Below are 26,083 nucleotides of genomic sequence, written 5' to 3' on the forward strand. Positions count from 1 at the left end.
AATACTGCAGGGGCTCTCTGCAGGGAGCAAGCCCAAATGAAGACACACTTCAGAATACACATTCTGTTCTCCATGTTTTTGTTCTCTTCTCCATCTCTCCTGTGCCTCTCTCTTGCCTGCCAGCACCCAAGACAGGATATCTGTGAGTACTCATTATTCGTAGACCCACAGTACCATTTCCACCATCTACTTAGGATGGTGAATAGCTGTTAAATACCTGGGATTTAAAAAATTCTTTTGTTCTGAATCCCATTTTTAAATACCAAGTCCTTTTTCTATTGTCTACTTAGGATAACCTGCCTGATTCTCTTCATATCCTGGTACAAAGTAGGTGTTCAACAAAAATTTGTTCAATGAATAAACTCCAATAGCTATCTCCATTTTTAGTTCAGGTTACCATCATCTCTGGTTTGACTCCTATAGCCCTTTTGTCTTTCTGGCTCCTTTCATGACTCTTCTTATTCATGTCTCCACACTGTCATCCAGAAGTGACTTTATTATATGCTAATCTGATCATTTCATTTCCATGCTTAAAACTTCCCTGGGGCTCTCAGGATAAAATCCAAACTCCTTACCATGACAGTCAAGGCCCTTCGTGATGTGATGCCAACCTCCCTTCTCCTTTAGCCCTCCCTGCCCTTCACTGTCCTGCCACAGCTCTACAGGCCCTTCAACTTTCCATCTTCCAGCCTGACCAGAAAACCCACCCTTGATCCTATTGCTTTCTCCAGGGTCTTCTGATACCACAGGTTAGGGGTGTGTTCCATGACAGTCTGTCCTGGCCCCTTTAATCATGCTTAATAGGTTGCACTGAGGATGTCACCTGACTCATTAAATGACTGTGGTCTCCTTGAGGCAGAGAGCAAGCCTGCTCATTTCTGTCTGGTGTCTAGCCAACAACAGGATCTCACCAGATTCCAGCAACTTCTCCTAAGATACTGCACAAATCTGCAGAGCCAGCAGCAGAAAGAGTCAGGTGAACATATCCTGTTTCTTGTTCTGCCTTGAACATAAAACCATGGCTTTAAAAAAAGGTCTAGGATGGATTACTAGAATTCTAAGTCCTCCAAGCTTGGATATAGAATAATTGAGTTAAAGCTCTTCATTTTAACTTTGCTTTTCGAGTATACTATTACTTTGTATAGTCTCTTGGTCAAGATGTAACTTCTACTTATAAAAATATTCCTATAAAATTTATACGTTTTCACTGTAGGGTGGTTAAAATGCAGACACTTGCATTGTAGAGCTTATGCAGCTTTACCATGGGATGCAGGGAGGTACTCAGGGTCCGAAAGTTCTAAATTCAAGTGCTGTGTCAGCCACTTACTGGATTGCAATTTGGGAGAAGTTCCCCAGATGGCTGTGAGTGTTCACGTGTGACGAGTGCCTCATGTTGCCCTGGCACCATGGGCACTGAGGCGTTAGCTCCCTTCCTCTCACTTGGGCTTTCAGAAAATCTGGGGAGTACAGAGATTAAGAAATAACTTTTCCTTTCACTCTAGAAATAAAAGGGAGGCACAGTAGTTTCTTAATTAAGCTTTACTTGATGAAGCAGCTACCTTTTTTTTAAAAAAATGTTTTTTATTGTAGATGGACACAATTTTTTTTTTGTATTTATTTTTATGTGGTGCTGAGGATCGAACCCAGGGCCTCACACATGCTAGGCAAGTGCTCTACCACTGAGCCCCAGCCCCAGCCCAGCAGCTACCTTTTGAGCAACAGGATTCTTCAGTTATAACAACATCATATGTGGAAAAACATAACTGGTGTCACTGATGTGGACAGAACAATTCTGCCATCATTTAAAGGAAATAAAATTACATTTAAAAATGTTAAACACATAAGAAACAAACCAACAATAGTTCTGCCCCAATGAATCCTGAAAATTTATTATTTGGGGGAATATCAGATATTGATCTTTTGCTTTACAGCTCATGATAATAATCAGAAAATATACATTTTGAAATGAAGGTCAAAAGAAAATAGTTACATATAATACATATTATAGACTTTTTATTTGAACATAAGCAAAGCATTACTAAAAGCATATTTATAGTCCACAACTAGTGAACATGGTAATTTTCTGTTTAAAGCTGCAGCAACTCAAATCCTTCTAGGGTCAGTGAAGAAAGACATTGAGAAATACATTTAGGGCCATCACCATGTCTGGTTGTGAACCCATATTTTTAATCTTTCCCCTCCCCCCATATATAAGTATATATTTTATTGCCTTTATATTCTGCTGGTTTAATATAATTAGTATACTAAATAGTCATCTGCATTTATTTGATTTCTAAAAATATATAAAATGCATTGGAAAGAGCTCCTGCAGCTTTCTAGCAGTCACTGTCCAGGCATCGAAAGCTTGGTTGGCAAACATAAAGCAGCAATACTGAATAAATAGTGATTGTTGTGTTGTTTGATACAGCTGGTGGCCTTCACCTAAAACTTAAAAATACTGTAGCAAACAGTAGAAACATGCAACTTAAAAAACTGACATAATACAAAAGTAATACTAATGAGCTAAATTTTAATACAATACAGACTAATAAGGACAACTTTATGTAGAAGAGAGATTCAAACACAGTGCCATTATATACATATAAATTAAGGCCCAATTTTTCAAAGTCAATGTACAACTGCCCAACTGCTCACAGCCTTTGCATGCCTGAAATCGAGTTTTTGCTTTTTCCACATTATTTCCTCAATCCAATACAGTTCTAACTTGGAAAGGTGTTCACATAAGTGTCTTTCAATGAAGAATTCTTTTTCTCGGCTGTTTTGTTCTTATTCACAAAGAAAGCTGTCTTTTAGTACAGGGATACATTTTATTTTGACTGTGGAAGCAAGTGCTTATCTATTCTTATACATAGCCATACTTCACATTTCACACCACATATTCTATTTTTTTTACTGTATTATTCAGTTTTTTCTTAACTTGATCAGTCTAGTTTTCAACTAATTGCAACTATAGGAACTGACAATTTACTCATTGGTGACTGGGAATTAAGTGGGCAATTTCTACTAAAACCAATTGAAGTCTCATAAAAAATTCCCTGTGCATTAAGACAAAAATCAAATATAAACAAATCAAATTATAAAGAAAATGAAAAAAACTGAGGTGACCCACTATGTACCATTCTCTGAGAATAATGATATTCTAAAGGTCAAATAAACTAATGCTATTTCAAATGATTTCTTGGTAAGAAAAAAACATTTTAATATCTTTAATAGTTGTAGAAAATCACAATAAAACACTTTACAGTATGATTCAAAAAACACATAAATTTGTATTCTAATTTATTATTTAGAACCTGAATTATCCCTTAGAATCAAAATTTTATGTTTGGTATTTCTTTATACCATTAACTTCTCCCCCCTCCAAAAGTATCCAAAGATGTGGCACTTAATCTAATTCATTTGTATTCACAATAGGTAAAAATTATCACAAATAGACTAAAATATTTAAAGATGTTTCTACAGAAATGAATTTTCCTCTGTTTTAAAAAAAAGATTTAAAAAATATTCTTCAGTTATGTGCTTCTAGTAGTATGACTGATTAAAAAGTACAGCTGCTCAAAGTGTTCATTAATTCATATTTACATACTCTTCCCATCTAGGAAACAGTATTTTCATGTGTAACTAGGTCCATTATTTGGCAGCTTGAAAATTCTGAAGAAGTCAGAGGTTAACTGGGGATACTATGCTAGAGAACCCAGGACTACTACAAGTTGGTTGGACGCTATCTATCTTTCTTTAAATTTATTAGGCAATTCTGTTAATAATTTACAATTACTAAATTAGATACCGACTTTGTGTTCTTTGTGGTATACCAAGGCATCTTTGTAATTTCTAATTGCAAAGTGTAATACACCTACAGTTTAACATTTTGATTTAAATAGAATACAATTTATAAAATGTTTTTCTTTGTGAATAAGGTCTCAATTTCTCTGAACAACAAAATGACTCAGTAGAGGATAGGAATCTTTAAAAGTAAGGCATATATTGGGCATACCTAAATCATTATTGTCACAAAAGCTACAAATTATTTAGACATTTAATTCTGATTTTTAAATATATGTAGATATGAAATACATATTATAAACTGAGGCAAATGTGTACAGGTTATGGTTACTAAGTTAAGAATCATTTTTCCTTAAGTTATTTGCAAAACAGTATAATGGCAAGACCAATTTGATAACTCCAAGAACCCAAAGAATAATATGTTCAGTTGAGGTCTATTACTTAGCTGGACTAGAAAAGGCAACACTATGTTATTTTCAGTTCTCTAGAACGTCTATATATTTTCATAGTCATTCTTAAAATTTTTCATAGGAAACCTAAATAAAGCAGCATTCTCAGCATTCATTAAACCAAAATAAGTCTAATGTGTTGAAACATCCAAAGTTGCCTTCATGCATAAGATATATCTCTTTATTGTTACCATGGCAATACTATATTAATCCACTTTTATTTTGTTGCATGTAATACAGAGAATATATTTCCTTCAGAACTAAAAACTACTTTAAATTTCAGATTAAAATATTAATTATATTGTACCAAATTTGATCAGAGGGAAAGTAAAAGTGGCTAAGAAGTGTTTGACAGCATCTGTCTAAATATTACTTGATAATCTCAGTTAAGCCACTACTCATGGTGGAGTTGTGGACTCATTTTTGGCTTTATAAATAAAACAATATACATACAAATGGAGATTTGTATCCTATAAAAGTCAAACTTAAAAATGAAAAATATACTCTGAATTTAACTTTATTTCCTTGGTAAAAAGGAGCTAACTCCAATCTATTCTCTCCCTAAGTGACTGAAGAAAAAGCACAGTTGTTCATAATATACAGAGTAAATTATGTGGAAGCAATAACTTACTTGTAGGTGTGTATACCAACAGACCATACGTGAGAAATGGGTTATTTTAAAATATATAATTTGAAGCAATATTCACAAAGTATACTAACCCGATCCTCAGGCATCTATAACATATATTATGTTAATTCTGAGGATCCTTGAGAGTAAATGATAAGGCAGGGCAGAAACAAATCACATAATGTATCAGGAACCCCCATGCCTATTTGAATAGATATACAACAATTAGGGTTTTGCTCAATATGATATGAAAGACTGCAAACTTTAACATGTATAATTTACCTCATGAAAAACATTTCTGTTACATGGTCACTTATATATTTGGAAATACTGTGAAGGAAAGATTAAATTCCATATTAAAAAGAAATCTCAATTACTTCACCTAATTAAGCAATGGCTAAAACAGACTCATGAAATTAATGCAGGTGGGTTCTTCTGGAGTTAGTCTGGATGGTGGAGCACCCCATGACACGTGTGTAGTTTATAAATCCGTAATGCATGGATGGAGTCTGACAACATGCACACAGTCATAATCACACAATATGTAATATAATTAAATCACAGGATAAGTACTAATAAAAATATTAAAACATTAACATTCACACATTAATCAATTACAAGGAATAAATTAAACTAAAACAGTCACATATTTCTCTTTACTCTTAATTCACGGTTTATTTATGTATACACATAGTATAATACTTTACCAATGCTCTCAAATGCTACAAATAAAAATGAAGGCTTTGTATTACAGCTGCTGGACAAAAATGTCAATACTGTTGATGTGTGAAAACAGTTTCTTTGTTCTTTAGCATCAGTGCACAGGGTATGGCTCCAAGTGGTATGCAATTTAGGAGAGAAAAAAATACGGTGACTTGTGAAACATGTCCTCTGTTCATCATTGGCACAAATCAAAGTAGAAATTTGACTGTCCTTGGTACTTTTATTGATCTCTCCCCTAAAGACAGATAATGTTATACATATATGCCTTCAGGATTAAAACCAGATGAGATAGGATTCTGTAGAATACGAAGATTACTGGGAAGCTGCCGAGATGAACCAGGTCGCTTCAGGGATCCAGACTGGAATGGTGCCTCTAAATGAGAAATAAAGAAAGTCACTTGATGTACTCATTACTTAGCAGCACTTAGCAATGTGACAAATTAGAATATTTCCTGCCCTAAAAAAACCTGAGAGAGAGAACTGCATATAGCAACCACTGCAAACCCTTGTGGGCTATGAGGTGGGAGAAAAGTAAGACTATCTCACATGGGACTCTAGCTGACAGGCCAGGTTTGCAGGGTAGGAAGAGTGAATGGTTCTTTTTTTTTAAGGTAAGCATTCTTCTCACCTTTTGGTTGTTCAGATTATATGTGCATAGATTGGAATGGTCTCTTAAATATCAGCACATGTTAGTAATACAGACTTTCAGAAAGGGAGAAAGGGAAGAAGGGACTTTAGGGAAACTGAGAGATGCTGAAATTCAAATTAATACACTATGGCTCATATATACTCAGGTAAAAGTTTCATAAAGAAGCAGTTAAATTTTTAAAACTAAGTAATAGGAGATTTGGTAATTACATGATTACCTAAGTAAACAAAACCAAATCATTGTTTTTCTCTATAAAAATGGGAAGCATGTTAATTTTTGAAAAAGTGACCCACTTAAAAATTAGCTATGAATGGTAGACTGACACTTTAACTAACTGAATAAAGTTAACCAGTGAGAAAAAAGGAAAAAAATATTTATCAATCCCTTACCTCTTTCTATATCTGCCTGTGAGGCCTCTATTTCAATGGGCTCGGCTGGCAAAACGGTAACTTTTGTCCCCGTCTGTTGGATAAACTGCTGGAGATTGACTTGCCGCAGCTCTTTGGTCAACTGCTCCAGTTCTTGTTCTTTGTCCTAAGTGGAAATTATTATTGTTATTTCTTCATCTGAGGATTCATTATTGGCCAGTTCAAGATGTCCAAGGACAGTCCCTCTGCTGCAGGGGCTAAGGCAGCACATTTAACAAATCTGGATTACATGGATACAAAGGTCACTTGCATTCTGTGGCATGGGCCAAAACAAAACAAAAAATGGCAACAGCTTCTTCAGTCTGCCCTCTAAATTGAAATGCTTCCCTTTGGAACATCACTCTGCATTTCCACAAAATAAGGCATGTCTATGAAGTTTCATTTAAAAAATTGTTTTCTGGGCTGGGGTTGTGGCTCAGCAGTAGAGCACTAGCCTAGCATGTGCAAGGCACTGGGTCTGATCTTCAGCACCACATAAAAATAAATAAATAAATGAATAAATAAATAAAGGTATTGTGTCCAACTTAAAAACAAATTTAAAAATTGGTTTCTCTCTATCCTAGCATTACAGCAGTCTTGTCAAGCTCATCACAAATTTCCCTACTAACCATTTCATAACTGACTGCAAATGATGAATAAATTGGTCCAGGAGATTTATTAGAGTTCTTGGTTTTCATAAGGTGTTTTTCATCACATCTATTATCAAGATAGCATAAGCAAAGCAAGATTTTCACAAGAGTCTCAGTCTGAGGTTCTTAAATTCTTGACAAAGACAGCCTGAGAACTACAGATCCTTAGGGAAGGAAATCTGGTTTAGAAAACTGGAAAGCTCCAAAAGTAAGGAGAGGCATCCTGTTATGTATGTTACTTTCTGTCTCTTTCTATTCTGTCTCTACTAGACTTTCAGGAAAGGCAGCCTGGCCTTAACTGGGCTGGACATATCTGAGGGCTCTGGTAGATAATAGAAGTGAGGAATGATTTTCTCCATTTACACTGAGTGAACGATGGTATGTGGTAATGGGTTAGTAATCTGCTATCAGGTACTTTTCAATGGGTACATGGCTTACAAATAATGATTGTCATTACTATAATAATATCAAAGACAACATGACTTCCTTTGTACTCTTCTTAAACTGTCAAAATAAATCCAAACAGTAAAATGCTAACAAATGAGAAATTCCTGATTTTCAAAATTTTGGTGGTAGTATTATGTCTTACCAGTTAGTGACAGACAGAGAAAGGAAACCATCTTGGTTCTTCTGGAAATCTCAGCTTTCCCAGAAGGACTGTATGTATCAATATTAAAGCAGCTCTTCTCAAACTTTAGTGTGCTATTTGGTACCATTTGGGGCTCTCAATACATAAAGATTCTGAATTTCTAATAAGTGTGCCCTGAACTGCCTGTCGTGAATTATACAAGTAGTGAGCTTCCAACTAGTTCTATCTGACAGAACTTCCTGGAAAAGTTCGGCATTTGTGCTATCTAATCAACAGCTGCATGTACTATCAAACACCTGAAATGTGACTGTGACCAAACACAGAATTTTAAATCATTTTATATTTTAAACTAATTTACTGAATATTGATTTTAATTAATTTAAATTTAAACAGCCATCAATTGTCTTTTTCATTTCATCTGTTAGCAACTGTTTCATAAATCTTTACAACTCCTATATAACCACTACTGTGTTTTCAAGAATGGGTATCCAAGAAATGTAAGTTGAGTGATCAGAGTTTAAGTGGTAAAATATAAATGTTCTTATATAGGTACCAGGGAGAGGGAAGTTGGAGATATGCCCCTCCTTTGTGCCCCACTAATTAGGAAAGTAAAGAGGGATATGAGGGAGAAGAGAGGCAGGAAGGTGACTGGGAAAAGGGAAAAGGCTGGGGCTTGACAATGGAAGACTGACAGACAAGCAGTCAGACACAACCCTTGGTCAATCAATCTTTGTAATCTCATCTGGCTTGGGTTTCCCTCTGAAAGGAGAAGGTCAGGTGCATTATCTCATCATTAGTATCCATTCCAGGTCTAGGGTTGACCCTTCTGGGGTTGTGCTCTTCTATATACAATCACCTAATGTCACAATTGTCACAGTGAAAAGCCTCTTCCATGGAGCACCCATTAGTGTGGTGTTATATCTGAACTTTGTCACACATCACAAAAATTCTATGAGACTTTTAGACAAAACTAGGTTTCTAATTCTTGAAATACAGAAAAATGAAGTCCTTTAAAATCAAGGGAAACACTCAAAAAAGAGTCCAGGAATATATTCTTTAAATAGATGAAACATCCTGTTAATAAATAAAAATGTTCTTACCTGTAGTCGTTTGGTGGCCTGTCCAAGAGATCTTTCCACAGCTTTAATACCATTTTCCAACCTCAAGCTCTGCTGGCCCTGGATGTCAATCTCCCCTTTGACCTTACCAATCTGTCCTTTAACCTCTTCCTCGTTGATTTGTGCCTCCTGAACTTCCCGTTGCAATTTTTCTGCTTCAAGACCACTTTCCATAGTCTGGATTTGTGCCAAATAGTCCTTTAATTTGCTTTCACACTCTGTGATTTTCTGTCTTATTTCTTGAAGTTGATCCTTTAGCTGCTTTTCATTTTCCTGTTCAATCTGTAATTCATTTTCCCAAAATTCTTCCTCCTCAATTTCTACATCATTTCTTTTGATCTTTTGCTCCAGGCGGACAATTTCCTCTTCAAGGTTAGAATTATACTTTTGCTCCCAAAATCGTATTTCTATTTCATTAGATTCTAACTGCTTCTCAATGGATTGAAGCTTCTCTGTCTGCAAACGAATCAGTTTCTTCAACTCATCTGCTGTTGTTTTGCAGTTATTCAGCACCTTTTGCTTAAATTCAGTTTCTTTACTTTTTCCAAAAATGTCCATCAATCCTTTGGCACCTCCTGTAAATGTCAACGATTTTCTTTTAGGTTCTCTTCTTTTGATTGATTTGTCAATTTGAGGCCTCAGTTTGGCTAATGGGGGGAGACTCTGCCTGTATAAAGTTCTTTCAGGAATTCGAGCCACACTATCTGAAGTGGGTCTTTCACTGAGAGATGGCCCGGTTCGACGCAGAATTAACTGTACATCACTAGCGTACTGCCCCCATTTGTTTAAGGATATGATAGGATTTTCATGAGGTGCTAAATGTCTTTCAGTATCTCTCCATTTTTCTATAAGTGTGTACCTTCCAGTTCGACCTAGACAGTAAAGATAAGAATAAATTGTGGGATATGTAATAGATAAACAATGCAACAGAGAACAGCATTTGACACTCGTGTTTTGATTAGAATCAAAATGTCAAATTTTAAGAGTCCAGTCCATGTTGTCTTTAACACCTTCAGTGGAAGATCACAAGATACCAAACCTCCCAAGATACGTAACAACACAAATGACAGAATGTGAATCACACAGTACTCTTCAGATTTGCTTAGAAATTCAACTTGACACTTTTAATCTGATTGAGTCTCACACACCTGTCAAATGCCTAATTGCTTAGAACTTCTTATTTGGGACAAGACTGAACAAAGTTTATATTCTAGTCAAAGCAAAGGAGGACACTAAGGGCTAGCCCCAGAAGCTAGATAGCACTGCTAAACTTGAATAAAGTTTAGATTTCATGTGCAAGTCTCTTGCACATCGGGATCTGGAGAGGCTAGAGGTGCCACCTCTCCTGATGCACAGCAGAGAGGGACTTGCTACTCAGGTCACACAGCTGGAACCTTCCCGCCTCTCCTCTCCTCTCCTATCCCTCTTTACTTTCCTAATTAGAGGGGCACAAATATAAATATTAACTCTGGCCAATAAACAAGTGACCTAATGAAAACAACTCTTCAAAATAACTTTAGGTTAAAAAAAAAAAAGCAGCCTGAAGAGGCAAAGCCTTGCTCAATTTTGACAATAATTGTTGAGAGCCACAGCCAAAGGGGCCCCAGAAAACTTCCAGCTGCCAGCAAACTCCCAGCTGCCGGCTGATGATTGGCTCACAGTGGCCCCAGCAACATCTAGCTGATTGGCTCCTCTGTGGTGATGTTCATTGGGCTGTTTCCCTGCCCTTCAGACTGCCAGCTGATGATTGGCTCACAGCGGCCCCAGCAACATCTAGCTGATTGGCTCCTCTGCGGTCATGTTCATTGGGCTGTTTCCCTGCCCTTCAGACTACGGAACTGCTCATTGGGGGACTTCTTTGGCTCCGCCCACGCGACCTAGCCAATCGGCCTCAAGAGCAGGAGGATTGTGGGAGGTGGTTGTTGGTGTGTGGGAGAGGCTTGTGGAAGCCGGTGGTGGCAGTTGGGCTCTGAGGGTTTTTCCTGAGGAGCTGTTTTGTTTGGCGTTTGTAGTTTTAAAAATAAAGTTTGTTTCTTTTGACAAGTGGCTCCTGAATTGTGCCCAGCCAGACTGCGGCAAATAATAGTTGCAAAGATTCTTAAAAATTAAATAAATTTAAATTATTTTTTATTATAAAAACAGGGCTGGGGTTATGGCTCAGTGGTAGAATGTTTGAACAGCATGTGTGAGGCACTAGGTTTGGTCTTCACTACTTAAAGATAAATAAATAAAGGTATGTGTCCATCTATAACTAAAAATATATTTTTAAAAAATCACATTTAAATTAAAAATACATGTTGAACGTATTAAATATAAAATTAGATAAAATTTTAGAAGACAGTATAAGGATATAAGCTTGAACTAACTTCTAAGTATGTTCACTTAAGGTATTTTATTTTCTTAAAAGTGTACATTACTATTTAATATTATTACAAGGAAAAAAAACCTGATCATGCCATCCAGTAATTATATTAGCACATATAGCTAGTGACTTACCTTTCCTGACTTCTTTTTTAAATGTGATGAGCTTCTGAGCCAATAGTACTTCCTCAATTATGTGTCAGATATCTGGATGTGTAAATAGGAACACCCATGTATGCAATTCAGAAGCAGCACATAAAGAATGATTTAGTTCTAAGCATAGGACTATATTCTTTAAGGAAACCTGAGTCCTATGTGCAGCTCCAGGGCTGTGGACGCTTTAATCCTGGGTAAAACTACTCACTGGATAAAAACTTCACTTCTAAAATATCTCACTGATTTTGAATGGCAGATGTAGAAAGAATCTACCATACTGCTTGGCCCATAGCAGACATTCAGTATTTTTTTTTTTTTTTAAAGAGAGAGTGAGAGAGGAGAGAGAGTGAGAGAGAGAATTTTTTTTTAATATTTATTTTTTTTAGTTCTCGGCGGACACAACATCTTTGTTGGCATGTGGTGCTGAGGATTGAACCCAGGCCGCACGCATGCCAGGCGAGCGCGCTACCGCTTGAGCCACATCCCCAGCCCGACATTCAGTATTTTGCAGCTGTTTGACTTAAAAAAAAAAATTCTTCTTAAGCAACTTTCAACTATGTGTAAAGCTGGAGGGAATAGAAAGGACATGGCTCAGGGTTGGAAGGCTTGTGTTCAAGTCTGCCATCTGCATATGTTATTTGAACAAATTATTAAATGTCCTTTAGCTTCAGTATCCTTATCTGACATAAAGGTTGTTCTGAAAGTCAAGTGAGAATGTAAAATGTAAAAATCTGTTGTAAAACTGAAAAGTGGTATATAAATATTAGATACTACCATCAAAGTATTCAGCCAAACTAAGATAATGGAAAAGAAAACCTTAGCACATTGGATTGACTTCTTGGACTATAAAATATATCTAATGATTTTCAGGTTAAAAACTGCTCTAATTGGGCAGGCTGGGGCTATAACTTAGTGGTAGAGTGCTTCCCTGCATATGTGAGCCACTAGGTTTGATCCTCAGCACTACATAAAAATAAATAGATAAAGATATTGTGTTCATCTACAACTAACCAAACCAAACCAAACCAAACCAAACCAAACCAAACCAAACCAACAACACTGTAACTGTCTCAAGAAAAACCACTTATCAGCAATGTTAAGACTGTTCACGAGGTCACAGCACTTTGTTTTGTTTCTGGCTCTGCTGCCTATCAACTACTTTAGGCATTTTGTAACTCAATGTATCAGCAATATGAGGGGTTAGATCAGACTGGTAGAGCCCCCTCCAGTTCTATCAGGTATTGAAGTATCTTTAAAAAGAAAACTGAATCATCACATTATACAAGTTTAATTAAACTTTCTAAAGACCCTAATGTACTCACATTTACATATAAAACAGATTTCCCAATGCTTGATGGTGCTGCTTATCCTCTGAGAATGTCTTGGTAGAAAGCTATGGAAAACTGATTTGACTGCCAGTGTTACCTTTCATTGTATTATGCACATTTAGTGTCACTAGGCAAAAAGAAAAAAGTCCATATAAAAACCTTTTTGTAATTTTTTTAGATGTAGATGGACATAATACCTTTATTTATTTATCTTTATGTGGTACTGTGGCTCGAACCCAGTGCCTCACACTTGCTGGGTGAGTACTCTACCACTGAGCTACAACCCCAGCCCCTAAAAAAGCTTCTCTTTAAAAAAAGATAAATGAGAAGGAGCTTCTTCTCAGAAAAGGAAACAACGTGAAGAGAGAGCCAGAATGGGAGAAAATCTTTACCACATGCACCTCAGGAGAGCATTAATATTCAAGATACATAATGAACTCAAAAACTTAACACCAAAAAAACCCAAATAATCCATTCAATAAATGGGCTACGGAACTGAATAAACACTTCACAGAAGAAATACAATTGATCAATAAATATATGAAAAAATGTTCAACTTCAGTAGCAATTAGAGAAATGCAAATCAAAATTACTCTAAGATTCCATCTCACTCCAGTCAGAGTGGTAATTATCAGAATAAAGCAACAATGCTGGTGGGACTGCAAATTGGTGCAACCATTAAGGAAAGTAGTATGGAGATTCCTCAGAAAACTTGGAAGGGAACCACCATTTGAGCCAGCTATCCCACTCCTGGGTTTACACCCAATGGACTTAAAAATCAGCATACGACAGTGATACAGCCACATCAACGTTTATAGCAGCTCAATTTCCAATAACCAAGCTATGGAACCAACCTATATGCCCTTCTAACAGATGAATAGATAAAGAAAATGTGGTATATATACACAATGGAATATTACTCAGCCTTAAAGAAGAACGAAATTATTGCATTTGCAGGTAAATGGATGGAGCATTATTATATAACTATTTTTAAAATTGCTTTTAGAATCATAAAATAAAATCATGACTTTTTTGTCACACCTTATTATTTTTTTTGACAAATACACATTGAACACTAAATATTTGTCAGAATTAATGCCTGACTCTGGAGATACAGGTTTAATTAGATTGCTAACTCTCTTTATTAGCTTTAATTTTAACTGATGTTTGATTTTGTTCTTCAGTATCAAATCCTGCCCATTCCAAAGATTAAAATACTGTACATTATTTTAAAATATAATGACAAAGAGCTGACATTAATCTTATTAGTTTAATGCTAATAATACCCTCATGATTTTGGACATATTAGAAATAATGTCAGTAACACCTGTATTGCTTTTTATCTATGGTGAATAAACTACCCTACAGCAATTTAAAAAAATATTTGGAGCTATATATACTTTGATAAGAATTTTATGAAATATATTGTACTTTTTTGTATTTTTTATGCAGAATCTAGTGAATATAACTATTCCTTTCCATAATGGCTTAATTAGAGTTTTATAATGAGTGCTGATCTTTGTAACAGAACTTATGCTTAATATTAAAGATACATAATGAACTCAAAAACTTAACACCAAAAAAACAAATAATCCAATCAATGAATGGGCTACTTATGATCTGTATGTAAAATGCTTTTATATAAAATGTTTTTATATAATCACCTTGATTGATTCTGTGAGTTAAGCAGTATAGCTATTCTGATCCTCATCAGTGAAGATGACATGCAGGCATAACATAAATTTATCAGTGAATTAATTTCAGTTTTTATTTATATATGTTTACTATTACTATAATTTATATGTATATAAATTATAGTATATATAAAAATTATAGTGAAACTATTGAGAAACTATTGAGATAACTCTTTACCATAAAGCATTTATCTTGATAGTGATTTAATAAAAGATTACATCTGAGTACACATCAGCTAGTTATGCTTTTAACCCATAGCTAAATCAGTCCCAGTATACTGAGAATATTATGTAATCAGGGAATTACTGCCTACTTAGGATGATATGATAAGCTTAATACTACTGAAAATAATGAAGTTACTAAGTACCATTATGCTTGTTACTTTATTTAAATAATATTAACCAAAGTAATAGGAATATTTATCACCAAAACACAAGAAGATTTTGGGGATTATTTATTAATGCAGTATAAATAAAATCCTTCCTGACTGATGCATGTTATGAATTACTTGATGAATTACTTGTACTCACATTTGTTAAAAATAATCTTTAATATATGTGGAAAATGTAGAAAATATTTAAGATTAAGTTTGATTAGATTATTGATATAAATACTAAAGCTGTAAATGATCACCATGGTTATAAAAAGGAAGTATATTTCACTAAGATTTTTATTTCTTCTTTTAGTATAACTCAATCAGTAACTATGTTTTCTAACAGTTGTCCATGGAGATTATAGGGAGCACAACTAATACAATAATAGTTAAGAGGAGAAGTCTTCAATCAGACCACTGGCTACAAAAGAATAGTAATTAATATCTTGGTGCCTTGGTTTGACCATTTGTAAAATACAGACAATTATAGTACCTTCCTCATCAGACTGTTATGGGGGGTGAGGATCAAATGACATGGAAGATTAATTCATGATACAAAAGGTGAAAAGTGAGATTTTAAAACCTAGAAAAGTATAATCTTTTTTTATTAAGGCTCATCTACAGAGACATTAAAAACATTGCTTTTAGTTTTTTTAAATAAAATTTATAGGAGGTCATTGGTTTAGACTGAGCTCTTGGCACAAGGTAAAACAGACCAATCCAAAATGGGGTAACATATGCTAAAGTTCCATGTCACCAACCAAAAACTAAGTTGTTTCTCTGACCTTCTGAAACAACAGGAGAAGGATAGATAACAGCCAACCCACCAAATAAGCTGGTTTGAGCCAGCTTGATGAGAAAGTCCCCTCTGTGTTGACTCTCACTGGGAGAGTAATTCTGGAGTGACCTATCTATTTTTTGTACTTTGTTTCAGCTTTCTTTGGCTCCTTTCTGTCTTTAAAACCAATGTTCTCTGCTGGGCTTATCAGAACACTAATTCTACTTTATAGAATGAAGTGTTGCCAAATTCTGGAACTGCAAATAAAATAAAAAAAATTAAAATTGTTAAAATACTAATTAAAATTCTTTAAGTATGCTGTATTTTTGCCATTGATGGTGGTTAATTTTTGGAGATAGAATCATGAGTGATTCTTTTGCTTTCTTTGTATTTTTCTAAATTTCAAAATATTCTACATAATACTTCATAAATAGATACAATGTAGATCAATTTAAAATTTCTAATTTTGATAACTTTCATATGAAGTTAGGAGTTAAATATGACAATGCAACATGTATTCCTTCTCTTATATTCTAAAGGAATTAATCTTAGAGATGGAAGAGTCACTGACATTAGATGGTCATCTTGTTCAGTCTAGGATTTACACAAAAAAAAAAACAGAAAAAAATTAAAAACTCATTTACCCATTCAGAAATATATACTGTGTATTGTGATACATAATAAGAGATATATTTCGTTTTTGTCCCCACTTTCTGATAAAGAGCTTTGAAAACCCCTCGGAATGTCCTGAATAACAGGAGTTATGAGAGCACTTTTTCTGTATCCATAATAAATCCTTGTGCTAGTTGGCTCAGAGGAGAGATCTTGGAGACCAAGTTAATCACCAATGGCCAATGATTTACTCAATGATGATTCTGTAATGGAGCCTCCATTAAAACCCTCTCAGCAATGGAGTTCAGACAGCTCTGGGTCAGTGAACACACTGAGGTGCTGGGAGATGGGAGAGGATCAAGAAGCTTCGTACTCTCCTCTTGGTCCCCTCCTACACCATTCCTTGCCCTATGCAACTCTTTCAGTTGATTATTCCTGAGTTGAATTCTTTATTATTACCGATTTTAATAACAGACTGGCAATAATAAGTTAAGTCCTTTCCTGAGTTTTGTTTTGTGTTTATTTTGGGGTACCAATACTCAGCCACTGAGCCACATCCACATCCCCATCCCTAATATTTTGTATTTTATTTAGAGACAGGGACTCACTAAGTTGCTCAGTGCCTTGCTGTTGCTGAGGCTGGCTTTGAACTTGTGATCCTCCAGCCTCAGCCTCTAGAGCTGCTGGGAGTACAGGCATGCACCACTGTGCCCAGCCTTTCCTGAGCCTTTTGAGTCATTCTATCACATTACTGAACCTAAAGAAGCAGCTGTGGAAACCTCCAATTTATAGCTAACCAGTCAGAAGTATATAGGTGGCAACTGGTGCATAAAGTGGAGAAAAGTCTTGTAAAACTGAACCCTTTAACTCACCTGATGCTAACTCCAGGAGGATAGTTTCAGAATTATATTGAACTAGTCACCTTACTGATCGTTTCTTTTGCTGAGAAGATGCTTTTTAGTTTACATCTATCCCATTTATTGATTCTTCATTTTAATTCTTGTGCTATAGGAGTCTTATTAAGGAAGTAGGGGCCTAATCCCACATATTGGAGATTTGGATCTACTTTTTATTCTAATAGATGAAGTGTCTCTGGTTTAATTCTTAGTTCCTTGATCCACTTTGAGTTGAGGGTTGTGCATGGTGAGAGACAGGGGTTTAATTTCATTTTGTTGTATATGGATTTCCTGTTTTCCCAGTCCCATTTGTTGACGAGGCTATCTTTTCTCCAATGTATGTTTCTGGCGCCTTTGTCTAATAGAAGATAACTGTAATTATGTGGGCTTGTCTCTGTGTCTTCTATTCTGTACCATTGGTCTACATGTCTATTTTGGTGCCAATACCATGCTGTTTGAGAGCAAATATAAAGAACTCAAAAAGATTAACGCCAAAACAAAACAAAACAATAACAACAACAACATCAAAATCCCACAAAGAACCAAAAACCAAATAACTCAATCAATAAATGGGCCAAGGAACTGAACAGACATTTCTCAGAAGATGATATACAATCAATCAACAAATACATGAAAAAATGTTCAACACCCTAGCAATTAGAGAAGTGTAAATCAAAAATACTCTAAGATTTCATCTCACTGCAATCAGAATGGCAGCTATTAAGAATACAAATAACAATAAGTGCTGGAAAGGATGTGGGGGGAAAAGCACACTTATACATTGCTGGTGAGACTGGAAATTGGAAAGCAGTATGGAGATTCCTTGGAAAACTGGGAATGGAACCACTATTTTACCCAGCTATCCATATCCAAAGGACTTAAAAACAGCATACTACAGGGACACAGCCACATTGATGTTTATTGCAGCACAATTCACAATAGCTAAACCTAAATGCCCTTCAATAGATGAATGGATAAAGAAACTGTGGTATGTATACATAATGGAATATTACTCAGCATTAAGAGAATAAAATCATGTCATTTGCAGGAAAATGATGGAACTGGAGAATATAAGGCTAAGTGAAGGAAGCCAATCTCAAAAAAACAAATTCCAAGTGTTTTCTCTGATATAAGGATGCTGATTCATAACAGAAATGGAGGTGGGTACACATGGAGGAATAGAAAAACTCTAGATAGGGCAAAGGGGAGGGAGGGCAAGAGATGGGTCATGGGGATAGGAAAGACAGTGGAATGAGATGGACATTGTATGAAGTACAATGTATGCTGTACACATGAAGACACGAATGGTGTGCCTCTACATTGTGTACAATCAGAGATATAAAAAATTGTGCTTTATATATAAGTGTAATACGAACTGAAATGCATTCTGCTGTCATATATAACAAATTAAAGTAAATAAAAAAAGAACTGTACTGAACGGTTGGTGTCAGGCATGTTGTGAATAAAAACAGCTCAAGTGCTTACTACATTAAAGATATAGCTTTAAGCTATGGGAATAAACAATAACAAAACAGTGGTAGGTGATAGACAATCCCAAGTAAATGTAGACCTACTTTCTGTTATCTAACAGCTTTGAAGTCATATGTACTGAAAATCCAGAATTTTTTAGGTTTTAGAAAGGTGGCATGAAGCCATCCTGCAATCATGATTCTGTATTTGTAATAAAACCTTTCAACCTAACCCAAGCTTATGACAGTTCTAAAGTAAAATGTACCAAAATTTATATCAAATGGGATAGATGAACTAAACCAGCCTCACATCAAGCCATTTTTTTTTAACCACTACTGAAGCAATGCCAGGTATTGGGCTAACAAAAGAAGTATGATAAACTTGAGGATTTCAGAATTTTTTAGATTTCATAATGTGGATAAGGGATGGTGGTGGATAAGTAACATGTCAGGAGGTGAATGCTACAGAGAAATAGTAGTTAGGACAAGGAGTATATGAATGTGCACATGTGCATGACACACAGTGGTCAGAGAGAGTTTTTGTTATAAGATTATGTTTGAGCAGAGATCTAAGGGAATGAACACAAAGTAACTAATTATAGAGTATTCTTAATAGAGAAAAACTAATGCAAAGATTGAGGTAGGAATGTGGTTGGCATGTGTAGGTGGGAGGGTATACTCCAAAATGAGTGGTTTTAAATGAGGTTAGAGTAGTGAGAGAGTATGTGGGGATTCCTTTATGTCCCTGAAGACTACTGTGTGGGTTCAGAATTCTGGGTTAGAAAACCACTAATGGGTTTTGAGCAGAGGAATGAAATGATGCAACATGTTTTAAAGGAATTACTTTTAAAAGAAATCTGTTGAAAAGAGGGACAAGGTAGAAGTAGTGCTTTAGGTTCAAAGTGTCTCCCAAAAGCCCATGTGTTAAATACTTGGCTGTCAGACAGTGGTGTTACTGGGAGATGGTGGAACCTGACATGGGATCTAATAGAAGAAAGTTAGACCACTGGAGGCATGCCCTAGAAGGGGATATGGAGACCCTGGTCACTTTCTGTTCTGTCTCTCTTTTCCTTCCTAAGTACTGTGAACAACTCCTCTACCATAATGTATTTTGCCACCATAGGCCAAAAGTAACAGGGCAAAGCAACCATGGACTGAAACCTCTGAAACTGTGAGTCAAAATAAACCTCTTCTCTTTTTAAGTTGGTTATCTTGAATATTTTGTTACAATAATGGAAAGCTGACTGACACAGTAGGGAGATGAGCTGGAAACTGTTATAAAAATCTAAGTGAAAAATAATCGTGGTTTCCATCAAGGTAACAAAGTGGTAAAAAACCACCATCAGTGGTTGTTGAGAGAAGAAATAAGATTCTGGATATATTTTGAAGGTAGAATAGGGGATTTGTTGATAGGTTAGTTTTAAGGTAGTAAAGCAAGAAAGGAAGAAAAGACAACCCAAAGGTTTTGGATTCTATCAACTAAAAGAAGAGTTCTCATTGCGGAGATGGGTAGAAGGAAGAAACTTGGGGATGGGCAGTACCTGGGACACAGAGCTTGGGTTTTGACATGTTAAGTCCAAGACACCAATCAGTTATCCTCTAGAATACACTGTCTCCTACAAGAGTGTTGTCTACTACTAGCCTTACTTAGATTCAGTTAAAATTAAAAATTCATTTTCTCAGTCACACTAGCCACACTTCAAGTATTCAATAGTTGAATGTCACTAGGGACTATCATATTGGAAAGCACAGTTATAGAACATTTTTATCCTTGCTGAAAGTTTTACTGAACAGGACTGTCCTAGAAAATAAGTTTAACTGAGTACTTATTTTAGGCAAAGCAATGATATAAGAAAGACAAGAAAGCAAGATCCTCTACACTTTAGAAGAATTTTCAGAAAAGAAAAATAAGTCTTAACAAATACTAAAACCAGAGTTTAGTATAAAATGTATGTGTTTGAAAACTGATTATGAAAGGGCTTCTTGAGCAGAGTCCACCACATCATTTTAGTCCCAGCTCCAATCCAGTTACTTCTATTCAATGCTTGCTCTGGCCCCATTTGAAGAAGATACAGGGAACAGATCACAATAAATGGGAACAGAAAGATTCTGAATCACTAATACTTTAAATGACATCAGGTATCAAAGCTTCGTGGATCAGAAACCTTTTCCTTCAGTTCCTTTATTTTTTTCCTCCCCTAATTTTAGCTGGAATTTATTTCTATGTTAAACTTTATTTTTTAAAAAACATAAATAAATAAAATAAAGGACACAATACCTTTATTTTATTTATTTATGTGGTGCTGAGGATTGAAACAAGTGTCCCATGCACGCAAGGTAAGCACACTACCACTGAGCCATACTCCCGGCTCCTATATTAAGCTTTAAGATACCTGAGGGCAAAAAAAAAAAAAACATACTTTTCTTATTTTTGGTTTGGGATATCGTAAAAGCAAATGCACTTTCCCTACTATAACTTGATACAGGCAGTTTGAGCTCTGGAATAATGGCACTTCTAGGACAGTTTACCAGGGAAACAAAATAGAATATTTAAATTGGGAATGTTTCAGAAAGCCTAGGATTACAATGACTGAACACAGGGTGCACTCTGGATGCATAGGTAGCTTAACCACTTCCTGCAAAGAGTATTTTAATCACAGTTTTACTTTTAACTATTCTGTCATAATTTGAAAATGTGTGCTACATCCATCACCTACCTGTAATCTGCCAAAGTAGTGAAAGATTAGGGTAGAAAGGATTTATTTCTAGAGTATTAGATACATTCAGAATTTAAAAAAAAATCAAACTAGGTTCTCTTTTGGCTCTTTGCTAATTAGACTTGATTGATTAGAAGCACTAAGACAAAAGATGTTAGCTGTCATATGTATTCTCAGATTGCTGGCTTATGTACATATTTTCATAGTAAATAATTTTGATAGTTTCTGTGGTTTCTTAAAAAAATAATTTTAACTACTTGGAGAAAATGACTTCTGAGGTCTCTCTCTTTATCTCACGTGCACATGCCTGCACACACACACAGTCATCTGTTAGTATTTATGGGGGATTGTTCCAGGACCCTGCAGATACCAAAATCTGTGGATGTTTAAATCCCTTACAAAAAATAGCATGTATTTGCATATAAACTATGACATTGTCCTACATACTACAAATCACCTCCAGATTGCTTATAATAATTAATTCAATGTAAATGCCATGTTAATATACTGTATTGTGTAGAGAATAATGACAAGGGGAAAAAAAAAGCATGTACATGTTTGGTACTAGGCATAACTACTGTACTTTTGGTTCAAGGTTAGTTGAATCCATGGATGTAGAACTTGTGGATATGGAGGGCTGACTGTATATAGTTGCCTAAACAGGTTATATATGTACATGCAAACAAAAGCAACTAGTCTCAAGTTCCTTCAGTAAAAACTACTGTTTGAGCCATGGAAATTTTGGGGTTGTTTATTATAGAAGCAATTTTCTCTAATTAATAAATCCCCTATTGTTTCTTAAAGTAGAGATAAGAAAAAAGAATTACAAAATTTTCACTTGGTATTTAAACTCTGAATATAAAAATCTTTCATTATAAGACAGATATTCAAATATATATCAGAAGCAAATTGGTGCTGAGAAAATCTGGCACAACAACAGAAACAAGGACTAACAGCTGTTGGTTAGTTGCCAGTTGAGTCCTTCTCTGAATTCTGAATTCAATGAAGTAGTTATGACACACAAAAAAGAAATAGGTGGCCAAATTTGGAGGAATATTATAAAACACCTGTATTCAGGTAGCTGACCTTTCAAAACAGGTCTTGTACTGAGTTATTGAGGCAGCAAAAGATTCACTTAAAACTTTTTACCATGTTCCACAAGTAAGAACATACTTCAGTTGCAAAGGACAAACTCATATCTAGTACCTGTAGGCATTTTGCCCTTGAAATTCTGTGCAGAAAATGTGGCTACCACACAGATAAATGTGGCCTGCAACATACTCAACTACTTGACTTCTACAAAAACGTTTTTTAAAGTATTGTCCATGTTTTGATTCCCAAACATAACAGAGAAAGTTACATGAACAATGGTAATCCTAGTCTTCATTAAGAAAAAAAAAAGGGGGGGGGGAATAACTAAATAAGTTGGTATAAAAGAATATGAAATAAAATTAAACATCTTAGTCTTCTCCTCTTCAATAGTTAAATTTAAGTCTACAAATATTACATTAATTTCATACTAGGGAATTTCACTGGATGTGAAAGCCTAGCATTCCTTTAATATATTAGAATGCTAGTGCATTTAAGGAAAAATAAAAAATGTCAGGAAGTCTCTATCTTGGTAGGGCACTACAACCTCTAACAAAGCATCTGCCATAACGCAGGAGGCAAAGTCAAGCATCTCCATCAGATGCTCAGATGTCCTGGCAACACTGGCTGCTTTCAACCTTGATCTAACTGTACATGCTTCCAATATAAACTAGCAAAACAAAAAATAAACTTTTGATAAGAAGGCTAGAGCACCTAGCATGATGTTGGACACACAGTTTCCCCTTAATATTTGTTTTCTGAATAACAGATTTAAGATGTAAATAGAAACTATAATCCATATTACTAGTTTTACTGAGGCAGGAATTTATATCTTCATCATATTCCAAAAGGATTTAAGATGACAAATAAATTTGCACAAATTATGACAAGGAAAAGTTTAAAATAAAATGGAAGAAACTTGAGATAGGAGGATAAGATTTAAAAACAGGAGATGTATTTGACAACTTCATCTTCACTGTATAAGATTTAAATAGTGCACATTATTTTCCTAAAAAGGAATGCTGTTATTTCATTTGTTGTATTTGCTTTTCTAAAAGTATTCAGAAATTGATAATAGAATTTTTCCTTATGAGGGATTCTGGGAACTAGGAATCTATGTTTTGCTTAAGAAAACATCTTCAGTTTCAGAAATCACTGTTTAGGATGACACCAGGGAAGAAGTTGAGCGATATGGGTGGGGGGTAATTCTAAGAACAGCATCATTACAGATTCACTCAAACACAGGCAAAGAATAGTAAGTAAAAGTGTGTCTGTGAGATTTATTATAGAACTAAATGAACAAAACTCACTAGAGACATATATTGAAACCACACACATATACAGCCCCCCAAAGAAAGTGTAAAGGACTTTTATCCTAGACATCCAAGAGTTTACTTACCTATAGCTTGAGCTAAGGCTATTACAACCTCCTGGCAAGTTGTGACTTCGGTGACACCACAAACAATCCTCTGAACTCCATCCACCCATACTTTCAGTTCCATGGTGCACTGGCTAATCACCCAAGGCCCTGACAGTAGTCATCAGAGTGTCAGGTCATGTCTGGCTTCAAGAACACAGAGAAGGCAGAGACTGTAGTCAGATAAAAAGAGGAAAATATCATTTTTAATAAGGTAAATGTTAGCATTTCTTATATAATATAAAAATTACATGAAACAAATTTTAATATACCAGAATCCTGCTACTATAAAAGTCCATTTGTACTTATTTTACAGAACTAAAGTCAGCAGTACAAATGCAATTACAGCCACCTAGCATGACACTGCTTCATATTATTACTACTTTCCTAACAATGATTTTATTTATGTGTCTTTGGGCTAAATATTCTTATTTACTTGATCAAGTCCTACTTTTCAATGTACATGTTCTTTTTCTATCCCTTTTCACCATTTTCATTAGGATGGGTTCTGAGTTAAAAGAAAAAAAAAAGTTCTTGTCATTCCTGGAATCATAAACCAATCTCACAGGCTTGCCAGCACTGAGTATAACACTTGCTAGAAACATTTGTCAAGGCGTCCTGCTAACTCCAAGTTGCACTCCTGTGTTGAGGGTGTCCCTGACCTCCCCAACAGACTGAGGAAATGGTCTTTACCACTGAATGCTCCCACCAAGCACGCATGAAGACAGATGTGTAAAAAAAAAATCTCATTTTGTTTTTGAAAACAAATTCCTTGGGTAGCTGACCCCATGTGTGAACATCTTATTCTTTTCTTATTTAGCTGGGCTTGCTAATTTTGCTGAATTAGAAGACTGATACAAACATAAACCATCATCATTTGTTGTATTTGCTGTGCTAAATCAGTGCTCAATTTTTTATTTGGCTGAATTATATGCTAAACATTTCTCATTTCATTAAACCAAATACCTTGATTTCTTCTACTGGTACTGATTTGAAAGGTTTTAATCTGCTAAAAAGAATTTATGCACAGTTCTTTTCTTGTGAGTTTTTAAAATCTCAACTTTTCCTGTGTCAAATATTTTTTATCAATCTAGGATTTACTTTGTTTATCCATTTTTTAAAATATTTATTTATCTATTTAGTTTTCGGCGGACATAACATCTTTGTTTGTATGTGGTGCTGAGGATCGAACCTGGGCCGCACGCATGCCAGGCGAGCACGTTACCGCTTGAGCCACATCCCCAGCCCTATCCACTGTTTTTGATCTTCATATTTCTTTGTTGTTTTAGAAAAGAACATTAAAGTTTTTATGAGATGTAATAAACATTGACTTAATTAAGAGAACATTTGGATTAGTTTTAAGGTTTATAATGGCACTGATGTTTCACAATTAATGACTTTTAAAAAAGCTTACTAAAAGATACTGAAAACTTTTCCTATAAAATAGAATTTACTATAAACAGTAGCTTTGCCCCTTTACATTTTCTTAAGGGACCTAAGACAGTTATGGGCCATCTAGTCACCTAGTGGTAAGTTAGAACACATGCTATCTGAAGGAAGATAAACTATATTACTTCTTCCAGAGAGGGGGCAAAAATACTCTGTCATCATGAAAACAAGAAAGGACTGATTGAACAGTAACTTCCTAGGATGCTGCTTCAGGTCTCTGCCTAAAATGAGGTGCCAAAGAAGTTTCAGAAACCCCTATATTTGCTTTTATTGGTTTTAGATATATATGACAACAGAATATACTATGACAAAATTACAAGAGCATGAATATAATTTGTTTTACTTCAGTCCCCAGTATTTCTCCTTCCCCTTCCTTCCTCCCATGCCCAGTTCCCTTCCCTCTATATTCTACTGTTTTACATTATACAGAGAAGGGTCTTCTTTCCAATGACCAGCTGATTCCCATAACTGGGTTCCTTGTTATGAGATCCTCTGAGATGTTAACGGTCCTGAGAAAAAGGGTTCCAAAGTCAAAGAAATATAAGAAATTCCATAAACAATGTTAAAAGTTTCTTGACAGTGAGACTTCTCTGAACCTCCAACAGGCTGTGAGCACTCTAAGCTTCAAGAAGGAGCTGCACACACAACTGTCTTCCACTTACCTGGAGGACACATAGGGAAAGGAATAGGGCAGTTCTGACCCTGAAGGCTCTGCCTTACTAGGTT

At 35.4% G+C, this 26,083-nt stretch overlaps 1 protein-coding gene across 2 annotated transcripts in view; it reads right to left on the reverse strand.

The window, feature by feature from the left end:
- Positions 1–1,879: 1,879 nt before the first annotated feature.
- Rassf8 (Ras association domain family member 8) overlaps positions 1,880–26,083 on the reverse strand; it is a 129,408-nt gene continuing 105,204 nt past the window's right edge. Inside the window, exons 3-6 of one of the 2 annotated variants that reach the window (XM_077798437.1) lie at positions 23,891–24,051; positions 9,000–9,889; positions 6,643–6,787; positions 1,880–5,977 (exon numbers count right to left, since the gene is read on the reverse strand). In XM_077798437.1, coding sequence (XP_077654563.1) covers positions 5,856–5,977; positions 6,643–6,787; positions 9,000–9,889; positions 23,891–23,993 — 1,260 coding nt within the window. In that variant the 5' untranslated portion in view covers positions 23,994–24,051 and the 3' untranslated portion in view covers positions 1,880–5,855. Of the gene's footprint in view, positions 5,978–6,642; positions 6,788–8,999; positions 9,890–23,890; positions 24,082–26,083 lie in introns of both variants that reach the window. The other variant, XM_026392320.2, reaches the window with a different exon arrangement.

Source organism: Urocitellus parryii, chromosome 5 (assembly GCF_045843805.1).
Source record: "Urocitellus parryii isolate mUroPar1 chromosome 5, mUroPar1.hap1, whole genome shotgun sequence".
NCBI classification, from domain to species: Eukaryota; Metazoa; Chordata; class Mammalia; order Rodentia; family Sciuridae; genus Urocitellus; species Urocitellus parryii.